Source organism: Maylandia zebra, unplaced genomic scaffold, assembly GCF_041146795.1.
Source record: "Maylandia zebra isolate NMK-2024a unplaced genomic scaffold, Mzebra_GT3a scaffold17, whole genome shotgun sequence".
Taxonomy (NCBI): Eukaryota; Metazoa; Chordata; class Actinopteri; order Cichliformes; family Cichlidae; genus Maylandia; species Maylandia zebra.
Window position 1 is genome coordinate 314064 of NW_027490047.1, and position 24444 is coordinate 338507.

Genomic DNA, 24444 nt, shown 5'->3' on the forward strand with positions numbered 1-24444 from the left:
CATTCACTCCTTAATGTCATGAGGTTAGCTTCTAGAATGAAAATTTTCATCAAACAAATTGAATGACAAATAATGATTAAAAAACAAAACAAAACTGCATGACATCTGAAGCAAATATCACAAATTTTAAAAAATGAAGCAAATATGTTTCTGGATCCAGGAGCTAAATGCATGCATATTATGAATTTAGTTCCTGACAGCCCTGTTTGTTTTTCTGTTTGTTTTTGGATGCCTCATTTCATGAGCTGTCTAAAAGAATAGTGTACTTTGTAAACATATGTTATCAGCCAATTTGTAAATAACAGATTAGATCGTGTTACAGTATTAGCTAAGGTGAGAGCACAGATTGAGCTCAGATAAAAGCACTAGACATAAAGACATAAAGTGAGTAAAAAAACATCCTAAATGCATTTAGAATTTATTTAGAACTACAAATTAAATTTCTTTTAGCGATTATTGTTTTTTTTAATGTCCCAATTCTAACCCTGCTCCTTTATCTGGGCTTGGACCGGCAAAAGTGACCCGAAATAGGCACTCTGGTGGAGTTACTTTGTGTATGTGTGTGTGTGTGTGTGTGTGTGTGTGTGTGTGTGTGTGTGTGTGTGTGTGTGTGTGTGTGTGTGTGTGTGTGTGTGCGTGTGTGTGTTTAAGTAGTTTTAAACCTTGTGAGCCACAAAACAACATAACAGTAAAAGAAGAATTGATTGCGTTACAGTCATTGCGGGAGCAGAGGTTTCACTCATGCACGATCATTTGCAGTTTGGACGCATAGGTGGGAACATTTCCTGCCCTGATAGCAGCTGGGGGAGGACTATCCTCTGCCCGTGAGCGCTTTGGCACGGGCGAGGTGCCCACGGCAGCACCCGCTGCTTGTTGAGAAGAGCAATACATACTTTCACGTCAAAAGTTGTCATAAATAAGTCTCCAATAACACCAGAAAAAGTCACCAGATTTGATTTCATTTTGTAATTTTGCAAACAGGTTTTAATCAGGTTCGTACAGTTTTTGGGTTCGGGGACCTTAGTTTTACTGCAACTTAGTGTAGTATGGTACTGTAACATGTAGCTGACTTCACTAATGAACTGAATGAATCAAAACATGTAATAATCACAACCTACAGTTTTGAGATTTTCTTTTTTTTATTATTTTCTTGTAATATTACATTTTTGCTTCATTTCTATTTTTTCCTAAAATTATTATAAATAACAGCACTAGTAATATACAACATGATTTAAAATAAATAGTTTAATATGTGATATCGCAAATGCAAACTCATGTGTTAATTATGTCTCAAAAGCCTTCAATTAAAGGTGTGATTATATAGTGTGAGTGTTGCTGGGCCCTGAGTTAATATGTTACCAAACAACAAAACACAAATATATTCTCCTTCCCCAGATCATCTGAGGTGTTCAACATGGGGCCTCACTCTTTTCCAGCAATAAGAAAACTAAAAAAACAAACCAATTAATGGCCATTTAATGATCTGAATAAAGTGAGATTATACCCACAGAGTCCAATTAACATGAAAAAAGGAAAACAGACAAGGGAATACATTCTGTGTATTTACAGGAACACATCAGAAGTTCACTTCATCCACTTTATGATGTTAGTTACACAGATATCTAAACAAATAACTATCAGATGAGTACCACAACTTTGGAACTTTTATAGCACTGGTAATATGTATAATAATACATAATACATAATAATTCACATAAACTTACCACAAAACATAAACCATGTTTGGCTCATTGTTTCTTTTCTGCAACAATGGTTCTTGGCAATAAATTTTATACAACTGGAAAGCCCATTTATTTGCTTTTTACCAATGAACAATAAAATGTGAAATTTTTCATCAAACAAATTGAATGACAAATAATGATTAAAAAAAAAAACCTGCATGACATCCTAAGAAAATATCACAAACTAATAAAATAAAGCAGATATGTTTCTGGATCCAGGAGCTAAATTCATGCATATTATGGGAGAAATTTTCAGATTTGGCACCCCTGTTTGGTTTTCTGTTTGTAAACACCAGTCAGCCAATTTGAGGTACTGAACAAAGACCATGAAGCACTGTCTGCCTCAACAAGGACAATCATCAACACATTGAAGTTTATCAAGTGTATGATCTACATTTCTCTCAAAGAAACCAGACAGACAGGTTTGTGACTCAGAAAAAGCAATCAAGGAAGTTGGTTTCTCATTTGATGCTGTAGTCTGTATGTGAAGGTGTGCTGCAAAATGATTATGCTCTCCTGACAAGAGGCTTTACAGACGGCAACAACGGCAAAAGGTAATCAACTTAATGTAGAATTTCCATTACTCAGTGTCTTTTATATTGTATTATTATTCCTCATATCTTCAGACCAATTTTAAAAAAGTATCCTAGAATGTTTACCGACATATCTAATATCTAGCTATTTTGCATTTACTGCTATTCAATAAGCAGTATTGAATAGCATACTGCTATTCAATACTGCTAAAAACAAACAAATAATTAACTTTGCAAGCAAACAGCAATAAATTAAATATTTTGAATGTTTGCTATCTGTTATCGTATGACTGTCACGATCCTGGGTCCTAGGACCCAGTGTTTTGAGTTTTAGTTCATTTTGATGTTTATAGTATGTTTAGGTCATTAGGCCTCCTATGTTGATTTGCTTATTAGTTCCCCCTTGTGTTTCAACCCATGTTAAGTCTCCCCTGCCCTTCATGTCTCTCTGTGCCCCCTCTGTTCTGTTTATGGTGTGTCTTTGCATGTTTGAGTTTCTTGTTTTCTGTCACCCTGCATTGTGCATTATGTTCTCATGGTTGGTCTTTTGTTACTCCCTCTAGTCTAGTCTCTTGTGTTCAAAGCTGAGTATTTCCCTCTGTGTATTTTGGTTCTTAGACCTCTGCCTTATGGTTTGTCTCTGTTTCTTAGTTGCTGTCTCCACTGTGTCTAGTTCGCGTCTCTGTGTGATACTTCCTGTTTTACTTTGAAGGTCCATGCCTCATGTGAGTGTTTCTAGTTTTGCGTCTCTGTCTCGTCCAGTCCTGATTTCTCCCAGCTGTGCCCTCCTTCTGTGTCTCATTCCCTCGTTATCCCTCTGTGTATTTAAGCCCTGTGTTTCTCTTTGTCAGTGTTGTAGTCTCCACCATAGCTGTGTGATTTTTCCCTGTGGCTCCTTGTGCTTTAGTTTTCCCAGTTTAGTCTATTTTGTATTGTTTTTCGTGTCCCACTCCACGCCAGCAATAAAGCTGTGTTTTTTGAGTTTACCTTTTGTCTCTGTGAGTTTGCGTTTGGGTCCTACTTTTGCCTGCACACAGCCGTACTGTGACAATGACAGCTGAGACAAGCTTACAACTCCTGCTACCCCGAATAGGGTATGTTGAGGAAGACGGATGGATTAATGGATGGATGACTGGAGATGATACACTTTTCAATTCAGGAACAAACATCAATAACATCAATAACAGATCTGAGACAGTCTCAGGGGTACACATGCGCATTAACTTATTAGTTTCCTTTTAAAATAAATTATAAGACAAAAATCTTATTAGTAAGGTTGAACTCTTGGGGTATAATGCTGCTAAGAACTGTGAAACATTTATCGAGTTCATGATCCAGAACAACTAATAAACATGGGCACATTTCAGCAAACCAAACGCCATCTTCACCTAAACTTAGACTAATCTCATTGTTACGTTTTTATGTCTGTGTCATTTCTCTAACTTAACGAAATTCTACTCACACTGTGCTGCTAAAGTCAAAAGTGAGTGTTTAAATTCTTTACCACTGCTGTACATATAAACTTTATTTTAATGCACTTAGTATGTATTGCACAACACAGTGTCTTTGTTTCAAAGTCTGACATAATTAGGGATGGGTATCGAAACCCGGTTCTTGTTGAGAACCGGTTCCCACTGTTTCAATTCCTTGAAATTGTTTGCCATTTTTGCAAATGATTCCCTTATCGATTCCAGTTACCGCGAATGATGTCACCACGTTGCGGAGCGTCATTTACCTGTCAGGAAACACGGCGCCTAAGCAGCTCAAACGCTCAAATGTTTTGTTATACTTTATGAGAACAGGGCAACTTGCAATACTTGCAAAGTAGATATTTCATTTAAGGGAGGAAACACTATGAATATGCAAAAGCATTTGCTCGCGATGACCTTAAATGAATGTCATGTTTTTAACCCTTTCAGGCTCAAATTAAGTTTTTTGTTGCTAATGCACAACCAAGTCCTGCAGTGGTACTTCTGAGTAAAACAAACTCATAAAATATGTATGTGGGGTAATCAGATTGTTAGTTTTTAACTGTTGCAAATCAGCAACGCCTGCCTCGAGACGGTTAATTCCGCCCCGGACTCGTGAATCACAACCCAGCAGCAGCGGTGACGTTGCACGTCCTCTCCCGTTAATGCAGCAGGTAAATAATCAACTAACAGTGCATATTATGTTAGCGCGATCTGCCTTATTACAAAACCTGCCATTACTGTGTGTTGCATTTAGGTGACCATGATGAGAGAGAGCCTCTCTCATCATGGTCAGAGTCTGGCTGGCTCAGATGCTGGCAGTTCTCGCTGCAGTCTACGGGTAGTGTCTCCTTTCAGGCCAGGATAGACGAATGTCACCGAGCAGTGACTAAGTTTGAGGTAAAAGGCTTGCACTGTTAGGAGTTGGGTTCTGGTTATGTGGTGTTTTTGTCTGTATGTGTTTTTTGGTGCCTCCCTTTTTGTATAGGTAGGCGGGGCAGTGAGTCACTGAACCTGGCACACCTGTTAATCATCAGATGCAGTAGCGGTTTTTGATACGGGCAACACAGGCGGTTGCCTCCCAGTCAACACACATATGTGGGGCCTAAATAGGGAGCAGCAGGTCTAATATTTGGGGCCCACTTGGGAAACCCAACTAGGGTCCAGCTAATTTTGTCCTCAGTTTCCATGGTGGCCCCAAATGTGTTTTCCTAGATGGGTTTATGCTGGGTCCCAAATCAGCCCCAGACAACAAATGAGTATGGGGCCCAGATGGATAGAAGCAGGTCTGATACTTGGGGCCCACTTGGGTTACCAACCTGGGACACAGCTATTTTTGTCTTCAGTTTCCATGGTGGCCCCAAGTGTTTTTGTCCAGATGGATAATGAAAGTAAGCTATAATTTAAATCACCTGTACAACAAAGCCAGTTTATCTTTTTTTCCCCTACAGTTTATAGGAAAAACAAATGCAGCAAACCACAGCTTCTCACTCATTCACCAATCCATTGGTCCTGAAAGAAATAAAATAAAATAAAAAATTAGTGCATTTTTACAAACAAAATCAGATTTGCGATAGTACTGGAGTTGTTTTGGAGGTTGTGCTGTTCAAGTTGTTTGACCTCCTACATTGAACTCTTTGAAGACCATGAGTATTCATGGAAACAGAAAAGCTATTTACAAAAGGATTTACCAAGTAGGCACTCAAAAATACATACATGAGGTGATCAGGGGAAGTGGAGACACATGAGGACACAGCTGACTAGAATGAAACATAATGACATTAAAGGGGAGAGTAAGACTAAACACGTAGTACAAAGAAACACAAGACCTTTCAAAGTAAAATAGGAGCCATGGGGACACGAGCCAACAGGGAATACTTAACACAGGGATGACTACATAAATGGATCTACTAAAATGGCCTGTATTTATATAGCGCTTTACTAGTCCCTAAGGACCCCAAAGCGCTTTACATATCCAGTCATCCACCCATTCACACACACATTCACACACTGGTGATGGCAAGCTACATTGTAGCCACAGCCACCCTGGGGCGCACTGACAGAGGCGAGGCTGCCGGACACTGGCGCCACCGGGCCCTCTGACCACCACCAGTAGGCAACGGGTGAAGTGTCTTGCCCAAGGACACAACGACCGAGACTGTCCAAGCCGGGGCTGGAACCGGCAACCTTCCGATTACAAGGCGAACTCCCAACTCTTAAGCCACGATCGCCCGTACTAAACAAGGACTAAAGAAACCTAGAAGCTAATACCAAAGAAAGAAACAATGAATATCAAAATACAAGGAAAACTCAGAACGCTGGGTCACACGACCCAATACCGTGACACAACTGTGATAAGAAAATTAAAACATCAGTTACTATTTTCTTATCTAAGAACAGGAAAGATTATTGGCACTCGAAAATTCTCATACTGTATATAGACCATCAGTTTTTTGTTTTTTTGTTTTTTTGCTTAGTATTACAAGTTGTTGACTTTGACAATGTTTGAAGTTAAACATTTTTAAAACTCTGTTTGCATGCTAACAAATAAACATTGACAGGCTGGTATGATCCAAATACATTTAAACAAGTTGAGCAGCACATTATCTGGAAGGCAGAAAACCTTTTGCCTTCCTGTTGGCTCCCATTTACAGAAGGAATGCCAGCAGCATGACACCGTGAATAATGACTGATTTTATTAAAAGGACTTGTGTTCTTTTCTCTTTAGTTAGGATGACATTACGAAAGGTCTCGTTATGCATCGTTATTCTCCTAGTCATATGGAACTGTCTTAAGTATGAGAGACACAGAGAGTTTCTAAACGGCTTCTTTGAGGTAAGAATAAAAATGAATGAATGTATAATGATGAAAAAATACAGTGAAACAAATCATTTTCCTCCTGGATTTTCTTCCAGGAGTTAATGAGTGCAGAAGAATCCAGCATTCATCTAAGACAAAAAAGAGAAAGTGAGTAAAATTTTAGCAGTGTTACTACAACGTAACACATGTTTGTTGACTAATAATATAATTATATAATAATTGTATTTATTAAAAAAAAACATGCTTTGCAAAGTGCTTTGAAAAACTAGACGAGGGAGGATATTCAATGAACAAGCAGAACTGAATAGCAATAACAGTATCTGACCAAGTCCAGATTATCAGTGTTATCATTGCTTTATGGTTTGTTTGGGTTTTTCTTTTTTTTTCTTTTTTTTTACCTTTAGCTTCATCAAATTCCACTGAGTATGAGTTCCAAGCTGTTATAAGCGTCTCAAATCTGGAACAATTCCAGTCGATACTGAACACTCTCAGTTTTCCTTTATTGATCAGTGCCACTGGTGAGATTACAAGCATTAATACAACAACAGGTAAAACATCCATTTATGTTGCATCTCCATTGCTTGCCAATCTTATTCACTCAAAGTGTCACATTGAACCATTGTGTTGTGTTCTTCTCAGTGTGTTCACCAAACATAACTGCAAACATAACTGGATACCAGTGCACATGTGAGGAGAGCTTTGCTTGGTCATATAACAAATGCATTGACTATGAGGCCTGTGATGCCATCGTTGGTGATACGTGTGGATGCATTAATGGACTTCCAGCAGATGGGCAATATTGCCAGTTAAAAACCAGCAACCCAGGTAGGACTAGGCAAACATGTATCACATGTGATAGGTAAGTAAGTATGTAATGTAAATGTAAGTACATTTATCCAGCATATGTAGTTAGACTGAGGTTTCTACGTCTGTGTTCTGTGAAAGGATTTAATAATGTAATTTTTTTTAAAGTGTAAAGGATGTTGATTTGAATTCTATCCTAAAGCCATAACTTTGTATAAAAATGGTAAATGGCCTATATTTATATAGCGCTTTACTAGTCCCTAAGGACCCCAAAGCGCTTTACATATCCAGTCATCCACCCATTCACACACACACATTCACACACTGGTGATGGCAAGCTACATTGTAGCCACAGCCACCCTGGGGCGCACTGACAGAGGCGAGGCTGCCGGACACTGGCGCCACCGGGCCCTCTGACCATTTGTATGAAATTTGTTTCAAAGGTTCAGTTGCTGTAGTCGCAATTTTCTTGTTTACGAGAGATATTTAAAATTTATGAAATGTTTGAGAAATGTTTTCTCAGTGTCAACACTAGCTACACCAACAGCTATATCACTAAATGATATATCACATGTAATTTAATATACATGTGATATATGTATTTCACATGTATATTATATATATAAAGTTGCAACAGAAGTAGAAACATCTTAAATAAATGGGGTGCTTGTTTTTTGTCTCCTCTACAGTGCCAGTGGAGTATGATATAGACTTTAACTTGCTCTTGCCAGTATCCAGCCTGCCCCCAAATTTCATTGATCTGTTCAGAAACTATGTGGGAAATTTGTCATTCCCCAAAACCATCACTCAGTCTTTAATAATTGAAGACTTGAACTTCACCACATGTATGAATTTTGTACTCGGACAGATTTAAATGTGTTCATACTCTGGTGCATGGTTTATGAGGTGTGTTTTGTCATTGTTTTGAATGACTTTAACAGGGTGCTATCCAAACTCCACCGGAGGAATGCAGTGTCAGTGTGAGGACCACTTTGGTTGGTCATGTGAAAAGTGTGGCCTATACGGTGCATGCAGTAATGTCACCTCACAAGCCTGTGGATGCATCAAAGGGCTTCCTCCTGATGGAGAGTTCTGTGAACCAAACGCAAGTAAGAAACTTGCAGCTGAAGAAATAGAAGCATTTTAGAAGCATATTAAAGAAACATTAACAGATCTAACATTGCGTTCAAAATCCTTACTGACATTGCTATGACATAACCAAAAGTTATGGACTTCCTCTGAGTGGGGAGTTCTGGCAACCAATCACAAGTAAGAACTGCAATTGTCTAGCTGTTGGATGAACAGACTACTTCCTTTATCAAATAGATGAATGAACTTTTCAACTGTCTGATTACCTAACATTGTGTTATGAGAGTGATTAGACATTAGATATGAATTGCTCTGTGGAAACACACTGCAATTAATTCTATACTCACTGTATTAAAGAAACATTAACACACCTAACACTGCATTCATTATCCTTGCTGACATTTCTATGACATAACCAAAGTCATGGCGTTTAGTTTCTGGCTTGAAATTTAAATAATTAAACATGTAATGTTTTTCCACAGGTGTCGCTCCTTGCCCAACACCACCTCCTGGTATGACAAACATCTTTGTTATTCATTTGTGGAAGCACAGTTCAATTCATTCTATACACACTGTATTAAATTATCTGATTGTTTGTGTTCAAAGACACAAATGATCTTGTTATGTTTAATTTGTATTTTGGGTGTGTTATCAAATATCAATATGTAAGAAGTTATTTTTACAATGGAAAGTGTATACAATATGTTATTTAGAGAGAAAAACGTGGAGGCCATCAATTTGGCAACAAAGAAAACACTTTCAAAAGATATGGCTACTGTTGTGCTTTAGCTCAGCCGCTGCTAATTTTCTAAAACTTACCAAGTAGCTTTTTAGGCATTGACCTAAACCCATGTGTTGGTAATGGATAAACCTGGACAAGTAACATACTTTAATAAGTAATGCATTCTTAAATGATAAAGGTATTTGAAAATCTGTAACATGCATGAGTCGAACTTGGGTCAGTTTTACATTTTCACGTAAATATAGTTTCCCATCATTGCAACAGTTGTATGTGATGGATTTCCCCTTTTCTCCTTCACAGCACCAGTGGACTTTGATATAGACCTTGAACTGCACATCCCAGCATCTAGTGTGCCCCAGAATTTCAGTGTTGTGCTCAGAAATATTCTGAGAAATTTCTCCTTCCCCAAAATCATCACTGGGTCTTTAACACTGAAAGACTTGAACTTCACCACATGTAAGGACCTGATCTTATTTGACTTTTGCACTCCAACACATTTAATGCTGTTCATATGGTGCTGTATGACTTGTGAACTGTGTTTTGTTATTCTTTTAAATGTCTTGAAAAGGGTGCTATCCAAACTCCACTGGAGGACTCCAGTGTCAGTGTGAAGACCAGTTTGCTTGGTCATGTGGCAAGTGTGATGAGTACGGCGCATGCAGTAATGTTACCTCACAAACCTGTGATTGCATAAAGGGATTTCCTCCTGATGGAGAATTCTGTGAACCAGTCACAAGTAAGGACCTTGTCGTTTTTATAACAAGATGTATTTTTTTTATTCACTTTAAATTCATCAAGTTTGCGTCATGAGTGTTCTCCGTGTCACTAAAACAATATAAGGAATTCTTGAATGTTTCTCCACAGATATCATTCCCTGTCCACCAATGCCAAACACAACAACACCAGATCCTACAACTACAACACCAATGCCAAACACAACAACACCAGATCCTACTACTACAACACCAATGCTAAACACAACAACACCAGATCCTACAACTACAACACCAATGCCAAACACAACAACACCAGATCCTACAACTACAACACCAATGCCAAACACAACAACACCAGATCCTACTACTACAACACCAATGCTAAACACAACAACACCAGACCCTACTATAACAACACCAATGCTAAACACAACAACACCAGATCCTACTACAACAACACCAATGCTAAACACAACAACACTGATTCCAAACACAACTACACCAGATCCTACTACAACAAAACCATTACCAACAACTGCACCAACACCAATTCTAACCAATACAACAATTCTGATGCCAAATACAACCACACCAATGACAGACACAACAACACGGGTTTCGAGTACTACAAGAGTGCCAACTACTACAACCACAGCGATGTCAACTACAACAACAACAGCAAACACAACTACTACAATAACACCAACTACTGCTTCTGTTACAACAGATCAATTGACCATAAATGTGGAATTTAGTGACACATACAATAATCCAAACAGTGTTTTTTTCAGAAATGTTAGCACTGCTGTAAGTCTCAATTAGCCCCATCTTTGTGTCATTCAATTTTCACATAATCTCAAACTACTCAATTCAGGTGGTTTAATTCATGTTTGGCAATGTCACTATCTCAAACAGATTCAAGCAGAAGCACAGAAGAACAAAATCACAGCACAATTAATTAAATTCCGGTAAGTCACATTATCTTTTTTAATATACCAATCCTAACAATTGTTTCTTTGTTTAGGTTTTTTTGTTTGTTTGTTTTTTTACAGTTGTTACAGTCTTTGAAAAGTTTCTCCTCTGTGTCAACACTGCAAGTCAAAAGAAAATATCATTATGTGGCTACCTTGAAGCTTCTTAACATAAATGCCCTACAAAAAAGGGATAACTACAACCTAAAGTTCCACTACCCATGAATCACTTACACACACACCATACTGGCAAAAACATCTAGTATAACATCTGTATAATCATCACCTTATACAGAGGCAGATTGAGACTCTAATACAGGCCAAGAACTTGACTTACAGTTTTTTACAGCCGCTAGGACACATTTCTCAATACTTAGGTCACTTTTGCAAAACTCTTCACACAATTCTCCTAACTGACCTTCAGCTTGGCAAAGCAGTTCATTTCACATTCAAAATGCACTACAACTACCAAAACACTTTATTCAGGTCTCAAATAAATTCATTCTTCCAGAACACTAGCAAAGGTTGCCAGCCGACAAACACACTTTGTCACCCACAAAACAATGACCTAAAAAACACTAGCAACATGTAGCATTACACAGTGTTTTCTTGTGTAAAACAAGGACACATCTCTGTTTATAATTTCAATATATGTTACTGGAATGAATCAGACATCATGCAGAATTCGTCAATATTTGTTTATGTATTTTTAGTTTTTTGCACTAAGTAATCCCAAAATACAAGAATTTGTATACACACCATCCACTGATACACATACAATAGTAATGCTAATCTACTCGGTCTTCTCCATTTGGCCACAGGTTCCCATCCACATCACATCTTATGTCATCTAGGGAAATACACCTAGGAAAGAATCTTCTGGCATGCCAGAATTGAAGGAGTTGAAAAATTGAAGGAGTAACACCTGTGTAGATGTTCATCTACAATGAGAATCAGCTGTGGCTGGTTAAACTGCATTTTTAGATTTACAGTTTTTTCTGATTGCTTAAGCACATTTTTTGTAACTATTGGCTAATTTTGCAAAACTCTTCACACAAATAAGAAAACCTGTCACCCAATAATCAAAACATTGTAGTTCTCTTGCAAAAGCAAACACAGCTAGATTAACTCTTCACACCTTCGTAAAAATGGTGTTTCCGTATCAAACAGTACACACAAGCCATCATCTACTAAGCACACAATGCGCCAACTGCACATTGATGGTATGAATACAAAACACATCTGGCTTTTGCTTTCTCTGTGCACAAGGTAGGCTATGTCAGTTTGAGCTCATACTTCTGTCATAGATCCATAAGCATGGAGGGATCCAAACTTCAAGTACTGGTGTTTATTCAAACACATCAAAACAAACACAAGTGTTTATTTCCAAGTATAGGATTATTTGCAATCGCCATAATGACTATATGGGTTACTTGGTCTGCAGTGAACATGCTTCCTCTGCCCCAGCATCTGGTCATCTAGCAATTCTGTAAAGTAACAATTTCAGTATTTTTACATCAATGGTATTGGTGTGTTTCTCATTGGCATATGGCAGTGCTACAAATCTTTGTGCGAAGTGACTGTACTAACCGATTCTCATTTCAAGATGTCCTTATGGTGCTTGCTACAGTGTAGCGGCTCGAGTTAGGCTGGACCCGTTGGCCAGCTACCCTCAGGGTCATTCCACGGTTGATTACATGGTCCACTATTGTAGCTCTGATGTCATCAGCAATTCTATTTCTTACTCTTCCTACCCTTCCTCTCCCCCCTCCTCATCTTCCTCTCCCCCCTCCTCATCTTCCTCTCCCCCCTCCTCGTCTTCCTCTTGCTCCTCCTTGTCCTTGTCATCCTCTTCATCCTACTTCTTCACCTCCACGTCCTCTTCTTCGGCTTCCTCTACTTCTCACTCTTTCTGCTCCCTCCATTGTACTCCGCACACACAGCTTACCTGTATTATAGTGCTTAGGCTGATTGCAAAGTGAACTAATTATCTAAAAAAGTTTTCACATGTGAAAGTGTGCCAGACAGTTGGCAAATTAGTGTTAATGATAGCCATACATGTGTATACTTTTGCTAGGAGTGTGTTGGAAATTTGGTAATTGAGTGTTGTGCAGTGAATTGTGCCTACAGTTTTGCAAAGTGTGTGTTACAAAATTGCAAACTGAGTGCAAAGCAGTTTTTGTGCTTTTAGTTTTGCAAACTCAGTGAGTGGTTTTGCTATAAGTCTGAATAGTTTTAGAGATTGTGCTACAGGAATCACAGTTAGGGTTTAAGCATTCAGAAAAAACTGTAAAGAATAATATAAGTTTCTACATGCTCCAGAAACCTTCAGATAAAACTCAGCACTTTTCCTCGACATTTTGCCGCAACATTTCAAAGAGCCGTAAAGTAAATAAACGGCAGACGTTTCATGCATACGCAGTACAGGAACGTAGCTTTTTCAGTGTGGATGAAAACAACTGAAAATGATAGTGTGGACGCGGAGTGTTTCTAGACATAAACACCGTTTTCAAATTTATCCAGATTAGTGTAGACGTAGCCTAAGCTGGTGGTGAGGAAATTCACGTAAATCCAGATGAGGCAACCCAGGAGCAATCGTAGAGGTAGGCACATTCAACTGCCACATCTATAAAATCAGTTTTCCTGAGTCATCTATGGACTTGGTGAATAGCAAGGTTAAACTTTAGTGCCCAGGAAAATAGGTCCCAGAGATCTGTTAATTTTAAGAGCTAGAACAACCTGTAAGAAGCATTATGAGATGTGATATTCATACCCTAGTTTTACTTTTGATGCTTCACAAAGAGTTAAAAGAAAAAAAAGGATTGTCCACAATATTAGACTTTAAATGGAGATTGGCATTTGCTTTGCCATGCCTAATCCTTCAGTGCTCCTCACTTTAAAAACAAAGCAGATGGAACATTTTGAGGAAGAGTTTGCTCTCTAAATGGTTCATCTGCTTGTGACAAAATCCGGAGAGCAGTTCTTTATTAAGAGAAACATCACTTTATACGCTTTCACAAACTTTACTCTCCCCTTTCCCTAGTCCTGTTGAAATCACTTTTGACCCAAATGACACCAGTTGCACCATGCTTAAATCCTTTTTTTACTGTTCATCGTGACCTTTGTACAAAAACACCTCCTATTCATGATACTATTGCACTTCATTCATTCAGAATCATTACAGAATGATTACTTCCACTTATTTTGTTACATTTATAATCCTGAATTTTAAGAAAATAACCATAGCGCAAACAAATTTTATATATTCCAGAACTCCATACTTTACCAATAATTATACGGCTAAAGATTCAGCACCTTATTTAGACCGACTCAGGCGGATGAGGCTTTGAGGATTTCAGTCTCTTCAACAGTCAGTCGTATACAGTTTTTCTGGCAACCACCAGAGCAAGATCGTATACAGAGAAGCGTTATTAATCACTCCAGTGCTCTTGAGTCTACTGGCAGCATGCTTTACACCACCACATCCTACACTTTGCATTGCAATTGATGATGTAAGGCTTGGCCATGGAAACCCATTCCATGAAGCTCTCTACACATTATTCTTGAGCTAACCTGGAGGCCACATGAAGATTAGACAGATTTGTCTAAGTATCTGACAAGTCATTGGCTGTAACAATTGACTCTGCTGAAACTTGGCAACATCTGAGCACTATTTTATATTACCCATCACATAAAATCCCCACTGATTGTTTGCCACTAATAATTGTCTCTAGAATATTCAGTACTAAGAAAGGTTCACAGCTGTACCATTCTAGAATTCACTGAGAATGACCCATTTTTTCACAAATGCTAGAGTTCAAATTCAGATTTTATTTGTCACATACACAGTTCAACATGTAGGGAAATGCTTGCGCCCAAGATTTAAGTGGGGGAGTGAAAACCTTTGGCAATATTGTGTATCTAGTGAGCGACAGTTCTCTGTAATAAATAAATAAATGAATGAATTTTAAAAATGCATTGCTAATATCAAAGCTCAGAGGAAAGTGCCCTAACTGCTTTGAGCAGATAGGAGGGAAACAGCAACTCAAATAACCACTTGTTGCAACTAAGCAGTGCTGGGGAGTAACGGAATACATGTACCAGCGTTACGTATTTGAAATACAGAACATGAGTAACTGTATTCCATTACAGTTACCATTTAAAATGATGATATTCAGAATACAGTTACAAATAAAGGAATTACACAGCGGTCTTTTCCTGTTTCATATGTTAGGCAATGCCCTCTCTATTTTTGGTAATTCCACGCCAGTGGAAACCCAAACAAAAATGCATTAAGAGGATCTAATGCCTGGGTCTCAATCTTGCAGCCCATGTCACCCCTACTTGCGGCCTGCATAATGACATGAAGAAATATTTTTCAAAATTATTATTCAAAAAATTATTTAACCCACTGGGGTCGACGGACACGCCGGCACGTCAAAATCGCATGACCAATTTAAGATGAAACAGCAACAAGATGCAGCAACCCAGAGTCTCCTTTTCAACCAATACCAATACTTTGTTCAAAAACTTAATGTGTTATTGTATTTCAAATTATAGCTTCATAATGATTACAGGACATCAGACTACTTGTTCTCATTGTTTAGTTATAAGAATAATCACATAGAAATTAAAAAACCTGAAGTTGTGTGTTAATTGACGCTATTTGAACACGTATATCTTTTCATTTTACATGTATATACTTGCCTGGATATTTCAACAAAAACATTCAACATTCACACTTTCACTCATTCACAGAAGTGCTCTGCCACACTACAAAGGCAATCAGGCAGCTAACTGGGGAAAGGGTAGTGTGCCGTGACTTATGAGATGAAATCTCTGAACACATTTTAATCACCACTATATCACTGTGATTGTGATCACTGTGATCTACATGTGTTTTGAAACTGGGTTTTTGGCGACCTGGTATATGTCAGTGTTTCTGTCTGTAGAGCACACAAAAAGGTTCAGACATTTTTCATTGTGCATGGTTGAGGTTTATTTTTTCCAAAGGAAAATAGGTCTACATATTCAACTTGAACGATAAAAGCAAAGTATCGATCCAATTTCCTTTCCTTCCTTAAACAGCTCCATTTCCTTCCAATTCACCTCTGTGTCAATTTCAAGATCCTGCTTCTTACTTTCAAAGAGCTTCATAACCTCGCTCCTCCATATTTATCTGATCTTCTCCATATGTATGCCTGACTACAGACCTGTTGGGTCTAACACTTAAACGCCGCTGGCTCAGAGACCAATCATTTGTGTACGACCACAGTGCTTTTTGTCTTTTACTTGCTGCAAGGGGAGCCTGAGCTCTTCATCTGATCTCAGCCAACTCCAAACTCTGGGACCCCTCTCACAGTCCTTTTATTAACATCAGTATTTACACAAACATCTCATTAATCATGCGACAGATAAGACACCCACCTGTGAACATGGGACGTGTGTGTCTGCGATGTGTGAGCATGTGATGTCACCAATATCCTCAGTCACCCCATATATGGCGTAACATTTTAACGAACCAGTGTTTAGAAAACAGAGCTGAGCATTCTTGCTAAAGATCTAATCATCTTGCACAATGACAACCATATTGATGCACAATTCTCTAACAGGACTTTTAGTTGCTCTGCCCCAAGACTTTAGATGCACTTCCACCAGCTCTTCAAACTACAAACTCTCTCTGTACTTTTAAAACACGTCTCAAAACCCATCTATTCAGAACTCCATACCCTTTTATACTTGTTTATATACTTTCATGCTTGTTTTTTTTTTTACCTTATGTTTAAATTTTGTTTTGCTATACTTTATTATATTGTATTGTTGTATTATTGTAAGGTGACCTTGGGGGTCTTAAAGGCACCTATAAATAAAATGTATTATTATTATTATTATTATTATTATTATTGTTATTATTAATAATAAGGCAAGGCAAGGCAAGGCAAGTTTATCTGTATAGCACAATTCAACAACAATGTGATTCAAAGTGCTTTACAGAGACATTAGAAACAAAAACAAATAAAAAGCATGATTTAAAATTGATTAAAACAAGCAAACAAACAAACTAATTAACAAACAAACAAAACAGTATATAAAATCAAAACAGATAAAATCAGAACAATAGATAAAATCAGTAGTTAAATGTAAGTTTTGAAATTTAAGCTTAAAAGTTTTCTTCTACAACATCAGCTGTAACTGCTGCTACTTCACTGATGAACAGTTTAAGCACACCATCAACACGGAAAATAAATTATCAATAATCCATTTTAATAGCAGAAGTCTGTATGCCAACTTCAACAATATAAAGGAATATCTAAATGAGTTGGCAAATCCATTTGGAATTATTGCCATTTCTGAAACATGGATCAATGCGGAGAAAGGAATGGACTTTGGACTGGAGGGATATGAAGTGAATTTTGTAAATAGAAGGAACAAGAGTGGAGGGGGAGTAGCTGTGTATGTGGATAAAAACCTAAACTACAAGGTGGTAGAAAGTATGACAACTGTAATTGATAATTTACTAGAATGTATAACAATTGAAATTTATAAGGAAAAAGAAAAAAATTTAATAATTAGCTGTATATATAGAACACCTGGCTCTAGTATTCAAGTATTTAATGACTTCATAGAGGAAATATTCTCTAAAACAAATCAAAAAGTTATGTTGGTGATTTTAATATTGACCTGTTGAATCCAAAAAAGCATAAAATAAGATAAGATAAGATAAGATAACCTTTATTAGTCCCACACGTGGGAAATTTGTTTTGTCACAGCAGGAAGTGGACAGTGCAAAAGTTATGAGGCAAAAATTAGAATACAATAAGAATAAATACAGTACACAACTGTACAGAATAGAATAAAATAAAATACTATATACAGTAGAATAAAATAAAATAAATATACAATAAGATAAAAATAGAATACAAATACAAATACTATATACAACTGAGTAAAAATACAACGATGACAGAAAGGATTATTGCACTTAGTATTATTGCATATGTATGGATGTGTGTGCTTGATCAGTTAAAGTCTTTGTTGTGGAGTCTGACAGCAGTGGGGAGGAAAGACCTGCGAAATCTCTCCGTCCCACACCGTGGGTGCCGCAGTCTCCCACTGAAGGAGCTGCTCAGTGCTGTCACAGTCTGCTGCATGGGGTGGGAGATGTTGTCCATCAGGGATGACAGCTTAGCCGCCGTTCTCCTGTCACTCACCACCTCCACTGGGTCCAGAGGGCATCCTAGAACAGAGCTGGCCCTTCGGATCACCCTGTTCAGTCTCTTCCTGTCCCCAGCAGAGATGCTGCCGCCCCAGCAGACCACACCATAAAAGATAGCAGAAGCCACAACAGAGTCATAGAATTTCTTCAGGAGTGGGCCCTCCACTCCAAACGACCTGAGTCTCCACAGCAGGTACAGCCTGCTCTGCCCTTTCCTGTAGAGGGCGTCTGAGTTATGAGTCCAGTCCAGTCTATTGTTCAGATGAACACCAAGGTACCTGTGGCTGTCCACAGCCTCAATGTCCATACCTTGGATGTTCAGTGGTTGCAGTGGAGAATGCTTGTGCCTGCGGAAGTCTACCACCAGTTCCTTGGTTTTACTGGCGTTGATCTGGAGGTAGTTCAGCTGGCACCAGTCCACAAAGTCTTGGGTCAGACCTCTGTACTCCTTGTTGTCCCCATCAGTGATGAGGCCGACTATTGCAGAGTCATCAGAGAACTTCTGCAGGAAGCACTGGGTGGAATTGTGGGAGAAGTCTGCAGTGTAGATGGTGAAGAGGAACGGAGCCAGAACCGTTCCCTGTGGGGCCCCCGTACTGCAGACGACCCTGTCCGACACACAGCCCTGAGTCCTCACATACTGTGGTCGGTCGGTGAGGTAGTCCAGGATCCAGGTAGTGAGGTGATGGTCCACTCCAGAGTTCACCAGCTTGTCCTTTAGAACCGAGGGAAGAATGGTGTTGAAGGCACTGGAGAAATCAAAGAACATGATTCTCACAGTGCTTCCAGCGGTCTCCAGGTGAGCGAGGGAACGATGTAGGAGGTGAATGACGGCATCATCCGCTCCAATGCCAGGCTGGTAGGCAAACTGAAGTGGGTCCAGTGATGAGCTTATTAGGCGCCGAAGCTGAGCCAGGACCAACCGCTCCAGGGTCTTCATCAGGTGGGATGTCAGAGCCACCGGCCTGTAGCTGTTGAGGTCCTTGGGGCGTGAAGTCTTTGGCACTGGTACAACACAGGAGGTTTTCCAGAGCTGTGGGACTCTTCCCAACCTCAGGCTCAGGTTGAAGAGGTGCTCCATCACCCCACACAGTTGGTCCGCGCAGGACCTGACGACCCTCGAGCTGATGCCATCTGGACCCGCTGCCTTCTTGCCATTAATCCTCCTCAGTTCCCTCCTAACCTGGGTGGTTGAGAGAGACAGGCTGGAGCCTTGTGTTGAGTGTGTATTGGATGCTGTTGTTGGGGGTGGGGGGGAGTGAGCAGGGTGAATAGAGGAGGTGTGAAGTGTCTGAGGTGGAACAGCAGCAGTGGGGGTGGGTGAGTCTGCAGCCGATGTTGCAGACTGCCTCATGGCTGAGTCAAATCTGTTGAAGAAATGATTCAGTTCATTTGCCCATCTCACATCCCTCCCAGGCAGAGAGTTCTGCTGTTTGTGGCCCGAGATGGTTCTGAGGCCTCTCCAGACTTCACCAACGTTGTTTTGTTGAAGCTGGTTCTCCATCTTCTGCCTGTAGCTCTCCTTCCCATTCCTTATCAGTCCCCTCAGCTCTCTCTGCACCCTTTTCAACTCCTCTTTGTCTCTGGATTTGAAGGCCCTCCTCTTCTGCTTGAGGACGGTTTTAATTTCTGGGGTAATCCAAGGTTTGTTGTTGGAGAAACACCGTACAGTCCTGGTAGGTACAGTGTTATCCACACAGAAGTTTATATAGTCAGTAATGCATGTAGTAAGGCTGTCGATGTCCTCACCGTGGTCATCACAAATCACCTCCCACACAGTCGACTCAAAACAATCCTTAAGAGCCTCCTCGCTCTCCTCTGACCATCTCTGTACTGTGCGGGTGGCTGGTGGCTCCCTGCGCACTAAGGGCTCATACACAGGGACAAGGTGCACCAGGTTGTGATCAGATCTGCCCAGGGGAGGGAGAGGTGATGAACTGTATGCCTCTTCTGCATTGGCATACAGTAAGTCCAGTGTTTTATTGACTCTGGTTGGGCAGGTCACATACTGGGTGAAGGTGGGCAGTGTGGAGTCCAGTGAGGCATGATTGAAGTCCCCTGATATTATGAGAAGGGCTCTCGGTGATTGTGTTTGCAGTCTGCTGACCACAGAGTGGAGAGAGTCACAGGCTGCATCCGCGTTGGCCGAGGGGGGGACATACGCTGTTATCGCGATAACATGCGAGAACTCCCGGGGCAGGTAGTACGGACGCATGCTAATGGCTAACAGCTCAATGTCTCTGCTGCAGAGTTGCTCTTTTACAGTGATGTGCCCAGGGTTACACCATCTGTCGTTCACAAAAACTGCCAGTCCCCCTCCTTTCCTCTTACCGCTGTCTCTGGTCCTGTCCGCTCGCAGCAGCTGGAATCCCGGTAGTGTCACGCTTGTGTCCGGAGTTAGCGATGTTAGCCACGACTCCGTTAGCATCATGATGCTACATTGCCGGTACTCCCTCTGTGACCAGGTTAGCGACATGAGCTCATCCATCTTATTGGGCAAAGATCTTACGTTTCCAATAATTACAGAAGGAAGAGATGGTCGATAACGTCTCCTTCTCGGGCGACGGCGCTCCTTCCCAGCACGACACCCCCGTCTTTTCCTCCTCAGCTCGCTGGGAATATCGGGTCTGTCCGCCGGCAGTACCGCTGCAGGACTCAGCGCTAACAGCTGATCCTTACTGTAAACAAAGGATCTCTGCTCTGGGTCCCCAGACACGGGTGAAAAAAGTAGAAATGACCGACGAATTCCTAAACACTATGTACAGTTTGAGTTTACATCCTAAAATAACCAGGCCTAGCAGAATTACACCACATTGTGCCACCTTACTTGACAATATTTTCACTAACAATATGGAAAACAACATTGTGAGCGGATTATTAATTAATGACATCAGTGATCACCTACCAGTTTTTGCAGTTTATGACACTAATTATAAGAAAAATCAGCATGAAGAACAACTGAGATACAGACGTGTAAGGACAGAAGAAACTATGACTGCATTTAAGAACGATCTATTAAATCAGGACTGGGACAATGTGTACAAAGAAGCTGATATTGATATTGCATATGGCATATTTTTAAGAATATTCATGGAGTTGTACGATAAAAACTGTCCAACAATAAAATACAACAGAAAGCACAAATATTCAGATAGACCATGGCTCACTAAGGGTTTACAAAATGCATGTAAAAAGAAAAATACACTCTATAGGGAATACCTAAAACAAAGAACAAAAGATGCTGAAAATAAATATAAAAAATACAAAAATAAGTTGACCAATATTATACGTGTATGTAGAAAGGAGTATTATAGTAAAATATTGAACAACAATAAACATAATATGAAAGGAATATGGGATGTTTTAAACGGTATCATTAAAAATAATTCTGGACAACAAAGTTATCCACAATACTTTATCGATAATGGCAATATTATGGAAAACACTGCTGATAAGGTCAACAGCTTTAATCATTATTTTGTAAATATTGGACCAAAACTGGCAGAACAAATTCCTGAGTCACTGCCATCAGTAGAATGTAGTGAAAACCTGATTGATAGGAACCCTAACTCAATGTTCCTCACATCAGTGGAGGAAAAAGAAATAATTGACATTGTACACATGTGTAAATATAAAACATCTACTGATTGTAATGATATTGACATGAAAATCGTCAAGAAGGTCATTGAAGGAATTGTAGGACCTCTAACATATATTTGCAACTTATCATTTCAGACGGGAAAAGTGGCAAACAAAATGAAAATAGCTAAAGTTGTGCCGCTGTATAAAACCGGGGATAGACGCCACTTCACAAATTACAGGCCTGTTTCTTTACTACCACAATTCTCCAAAATCCTAGAAAACCTGTTTAATAAACGATTAGACAAATTCTTAGATAAATATAAATTACTCTCTGACAGTCAATATGGATTCAGATCAAAAAGATCAACATCTCTGGCATTAATCGAATCAATTGAGGAGATTACGAATGCTATAGATCAGAAACAGTATGCAGCTGGAGTATTTCTGGATCTCAAGAAAGCATTCGACACAATCAATCATGACATATTAATTAATAAACTGGAACGGTATGGGATTAGGGGGGTTGTACTGCAATGGGTGAAAAATTATTTAAGTGACCGGAAACAATTTGTGAAGCTGGGTGTCCATTCCTCATCATGCTTGGACATTGCTTGTGGTGTTCCACAAGGCTCTGTACTGGGTCCAAAATTATTTATTATTTATATAAATGATATTTGTAAGGCATCTGATATATTAAAATTTGTATTATTTGCAGATGACACAAATATTTTTTGTTCTGGGGGGAATCTAAAGGAGCTGCTGGATACAATTACTTCAGAAATGTGCAAAATTAAAAAATGGTTTAACAGGAACAAACTATCGCTAAATCTAAGTAAAACTAAAATTATCTTATTTGGGAATTCCCTTAGAAATGCACAAGTGCAGATTCATGTAGATGGTGTGGAAATTGAAAGAGTACTTGAACATAAGTTTCTTGGTGTGATTATAGATGATAAATTAAACTGGAAATCTCATATAAATCATATACATAACAAAATTTCAAGAAGTGTCTCAATCTTGAGTAAAGTAAAACACATTCTGGACCACAAATCACTCCACATTCTCTATTGTTCCCTGATTGCACCGTATTTGAATTACTGTGCAGAGGTTTCGAGCAATACTTACAAATGTTCGCTATCATCAATCTTTATATTACAAAAAAGGGCCATAAGGATAATCCATAAAACTGGTTACAGAGATCATACAAATCCACTATTCTTAAAATCAAAAATTCTAAAATTCACAGATCTGGTTCATTTTCTCACAGCACAAATTATATATAAAGCAATAAATAACCTGCTTCCTGACAATATTCTAAAAATGTTTTCTAAAAGGGAACGGGGATACAATTTGAGGGGGGAATTAAATTTAAAACATCCTCGTATCCGTACAACATTAAAAAAATTTTGCATCTCTGTGAGTGGAGTGAAGCTGTGGAACAGACTAAGTAAAGATATGAAGCAATGTCCAAGCATGGCGCAGTTTAAAAGCGGTTTAAGGATACGGTTTTTACAGGGTACAGGGAAAAGGTAGAGATTTGATAGGGTGTTCTTGTCTAATATTTTCATGTGTGTGCGCATGCACGGGTTTGTTGGTATGGGTATATATATATATATATATATATATATATATATATATATATATATATATATATATATATATATATATATATATATATATATATTGTGGGGATGAACAGAAAAGTATTTTACCAGCATAATATAATCTGCAGTATGATCATTGCTTTAACAATGTAACAGATAGCTTTAAGATGGCCTTAAGATGTTTATGATGATATTAACTTTATATCTCAGGTGCAGTTATAACTATTTTATACATATTGCATATCTGTGCTTATTTGAGTTGATGTTCAGGTTCTTTAAAGGTTTTAAGCCTCACTGACGTGACTGTTCAGGTGATACATGCTGAGGGAAAACTAGAACATAGAAGGAATTGCAATACATGCTTACAAAACACTTATATCAGGTCATTTTATATTAAGGTTTTAGTAGAGGTTCTTGGTTAAAACATTTATTTGGTAGAAGACATACACATAGTCTCAGTGAGCTTCTGGTCTAGTGAAAGGTCAGAAGTGCAACAGGTGAATTGAGAAAGAGCATTTGAGGACGAGACACAGACAGTAGGAGGTGAAGAGGTGACACAAAGAGCATGTGAGGTCAACACGTACACACACATTAGTTAAGATTTATTTAGAGGAGAGATTAGTTAGGTCTAGACGAGAAAGAGGAACAATTCATTTTAAGATAAGAACGGAAAGTACCAAGCCATGAAAATAGAAGATGATTTTCTGGGTGAAAAGTCATGATGATGTTGATCTGATCTATGTATAAAATGTACCGGTGACGCATGAAGGGGCGTCAGTAAACAAACCCTGATGTTATAAAATAATTGTTTGTGCCTTAGTAAGTTGAAGATCAATTGCTGTTTTCAGTGATCTTCCCACGTGTGAATTAAAATCTTCGTTTGACTTCACCCGGCCGGACCAGTGTGGTTATTTTTCGATCACCTCTTGTACCCTTTCTCAACTTTTGAATCTTAACATTTGGGGGCTTCGTCCGGTGGTTGAGTAAGGGAGAAAAGTGGAGGTGTGAGCGGTGGTCCGAGGTGGTCAGACGGGCAGACTTGGCCAGTGGTCAAAAGTGAGTGGACGCACGCCGGCGCATCATATTTAAAAAAGGTAAGACACTACCTGTTGAATTATTTCCAAAGTGTGTCAAATTGGGCTGTGAAAATTAAAAG

General features: G+C 39.0%; 1 protein-coding gene across 2 annotated transcripts; it reads left to right on the top strand.

Annotated features, from left to right (window-relative positions):
- The first annotated feature begins 2220 nt into the window (after window positions 1-2220).
- Window positions 2221-11163, top strand: LOC143416137 (uncharacterized). 2 transcript variants are annotated; one of them, XM_076881539.1, is made up of 13 exons: window positions 2221-2296; window positions 6473-6579; window positions 6660-6711; window positions 6969-7112; window positions 7204-7389; window positions 8058-8213; window positions 8310-8477; window positions 8940-8969; window positions 9500-9655; window positions 9768-9935; window positions 10064-10722; window positions 10831-10883; window positions 10968-11163. In XM_076881539.1, the coding sequence occupies exons 2-13, from the start codon at window positions 6478-6480 to the stop codon at window positions 10981-10983; spliced, it is 1890 nt and encodes a 629-aa protein (XP_076737654.1). In that variant the 5' UTR covers window positions 2221-2296; window positions 6473-6477; the 3' UTR covers window positions 10984-11163. The 2 variants fall into 2 exon arrangements, with proteins under 2 accessions (XP_076737654.1, XP_076737653.1); XM_076881538.1 differs by lacking the exon at window positions 2221-2296 and having other exon boundaries at window positions 5220-6579.
- The last annotated feature ends 13281 nt before the right edge of the window (window positions 11164-24444 follow it).

Bases quoted from the DNA above. Each gene is read 5' to 3' on its own strand.
- LOC143416137 (XM_076881538.1), top strand. From the start codon at position 6,430: ATGACTGATTTTATTAAAAGGACTTGTGTTCTTTTCTCTTTAGTTAGG. The intron at 7,390-8,057 runs GTAGGACTAGGC...TCTCCTCTACAG, and splicing joins GTTAAAAACCAGCAACCCAG to TGCCAGTGGAGTATGATATA. The intron at 8,478-8,939 runs GTAAGAAACTTG...GTTTTTCCACAG, and splicing joins GTTCTGTGAACCAAACGCAA to GTGTCGCTCCTTGCCCAACA.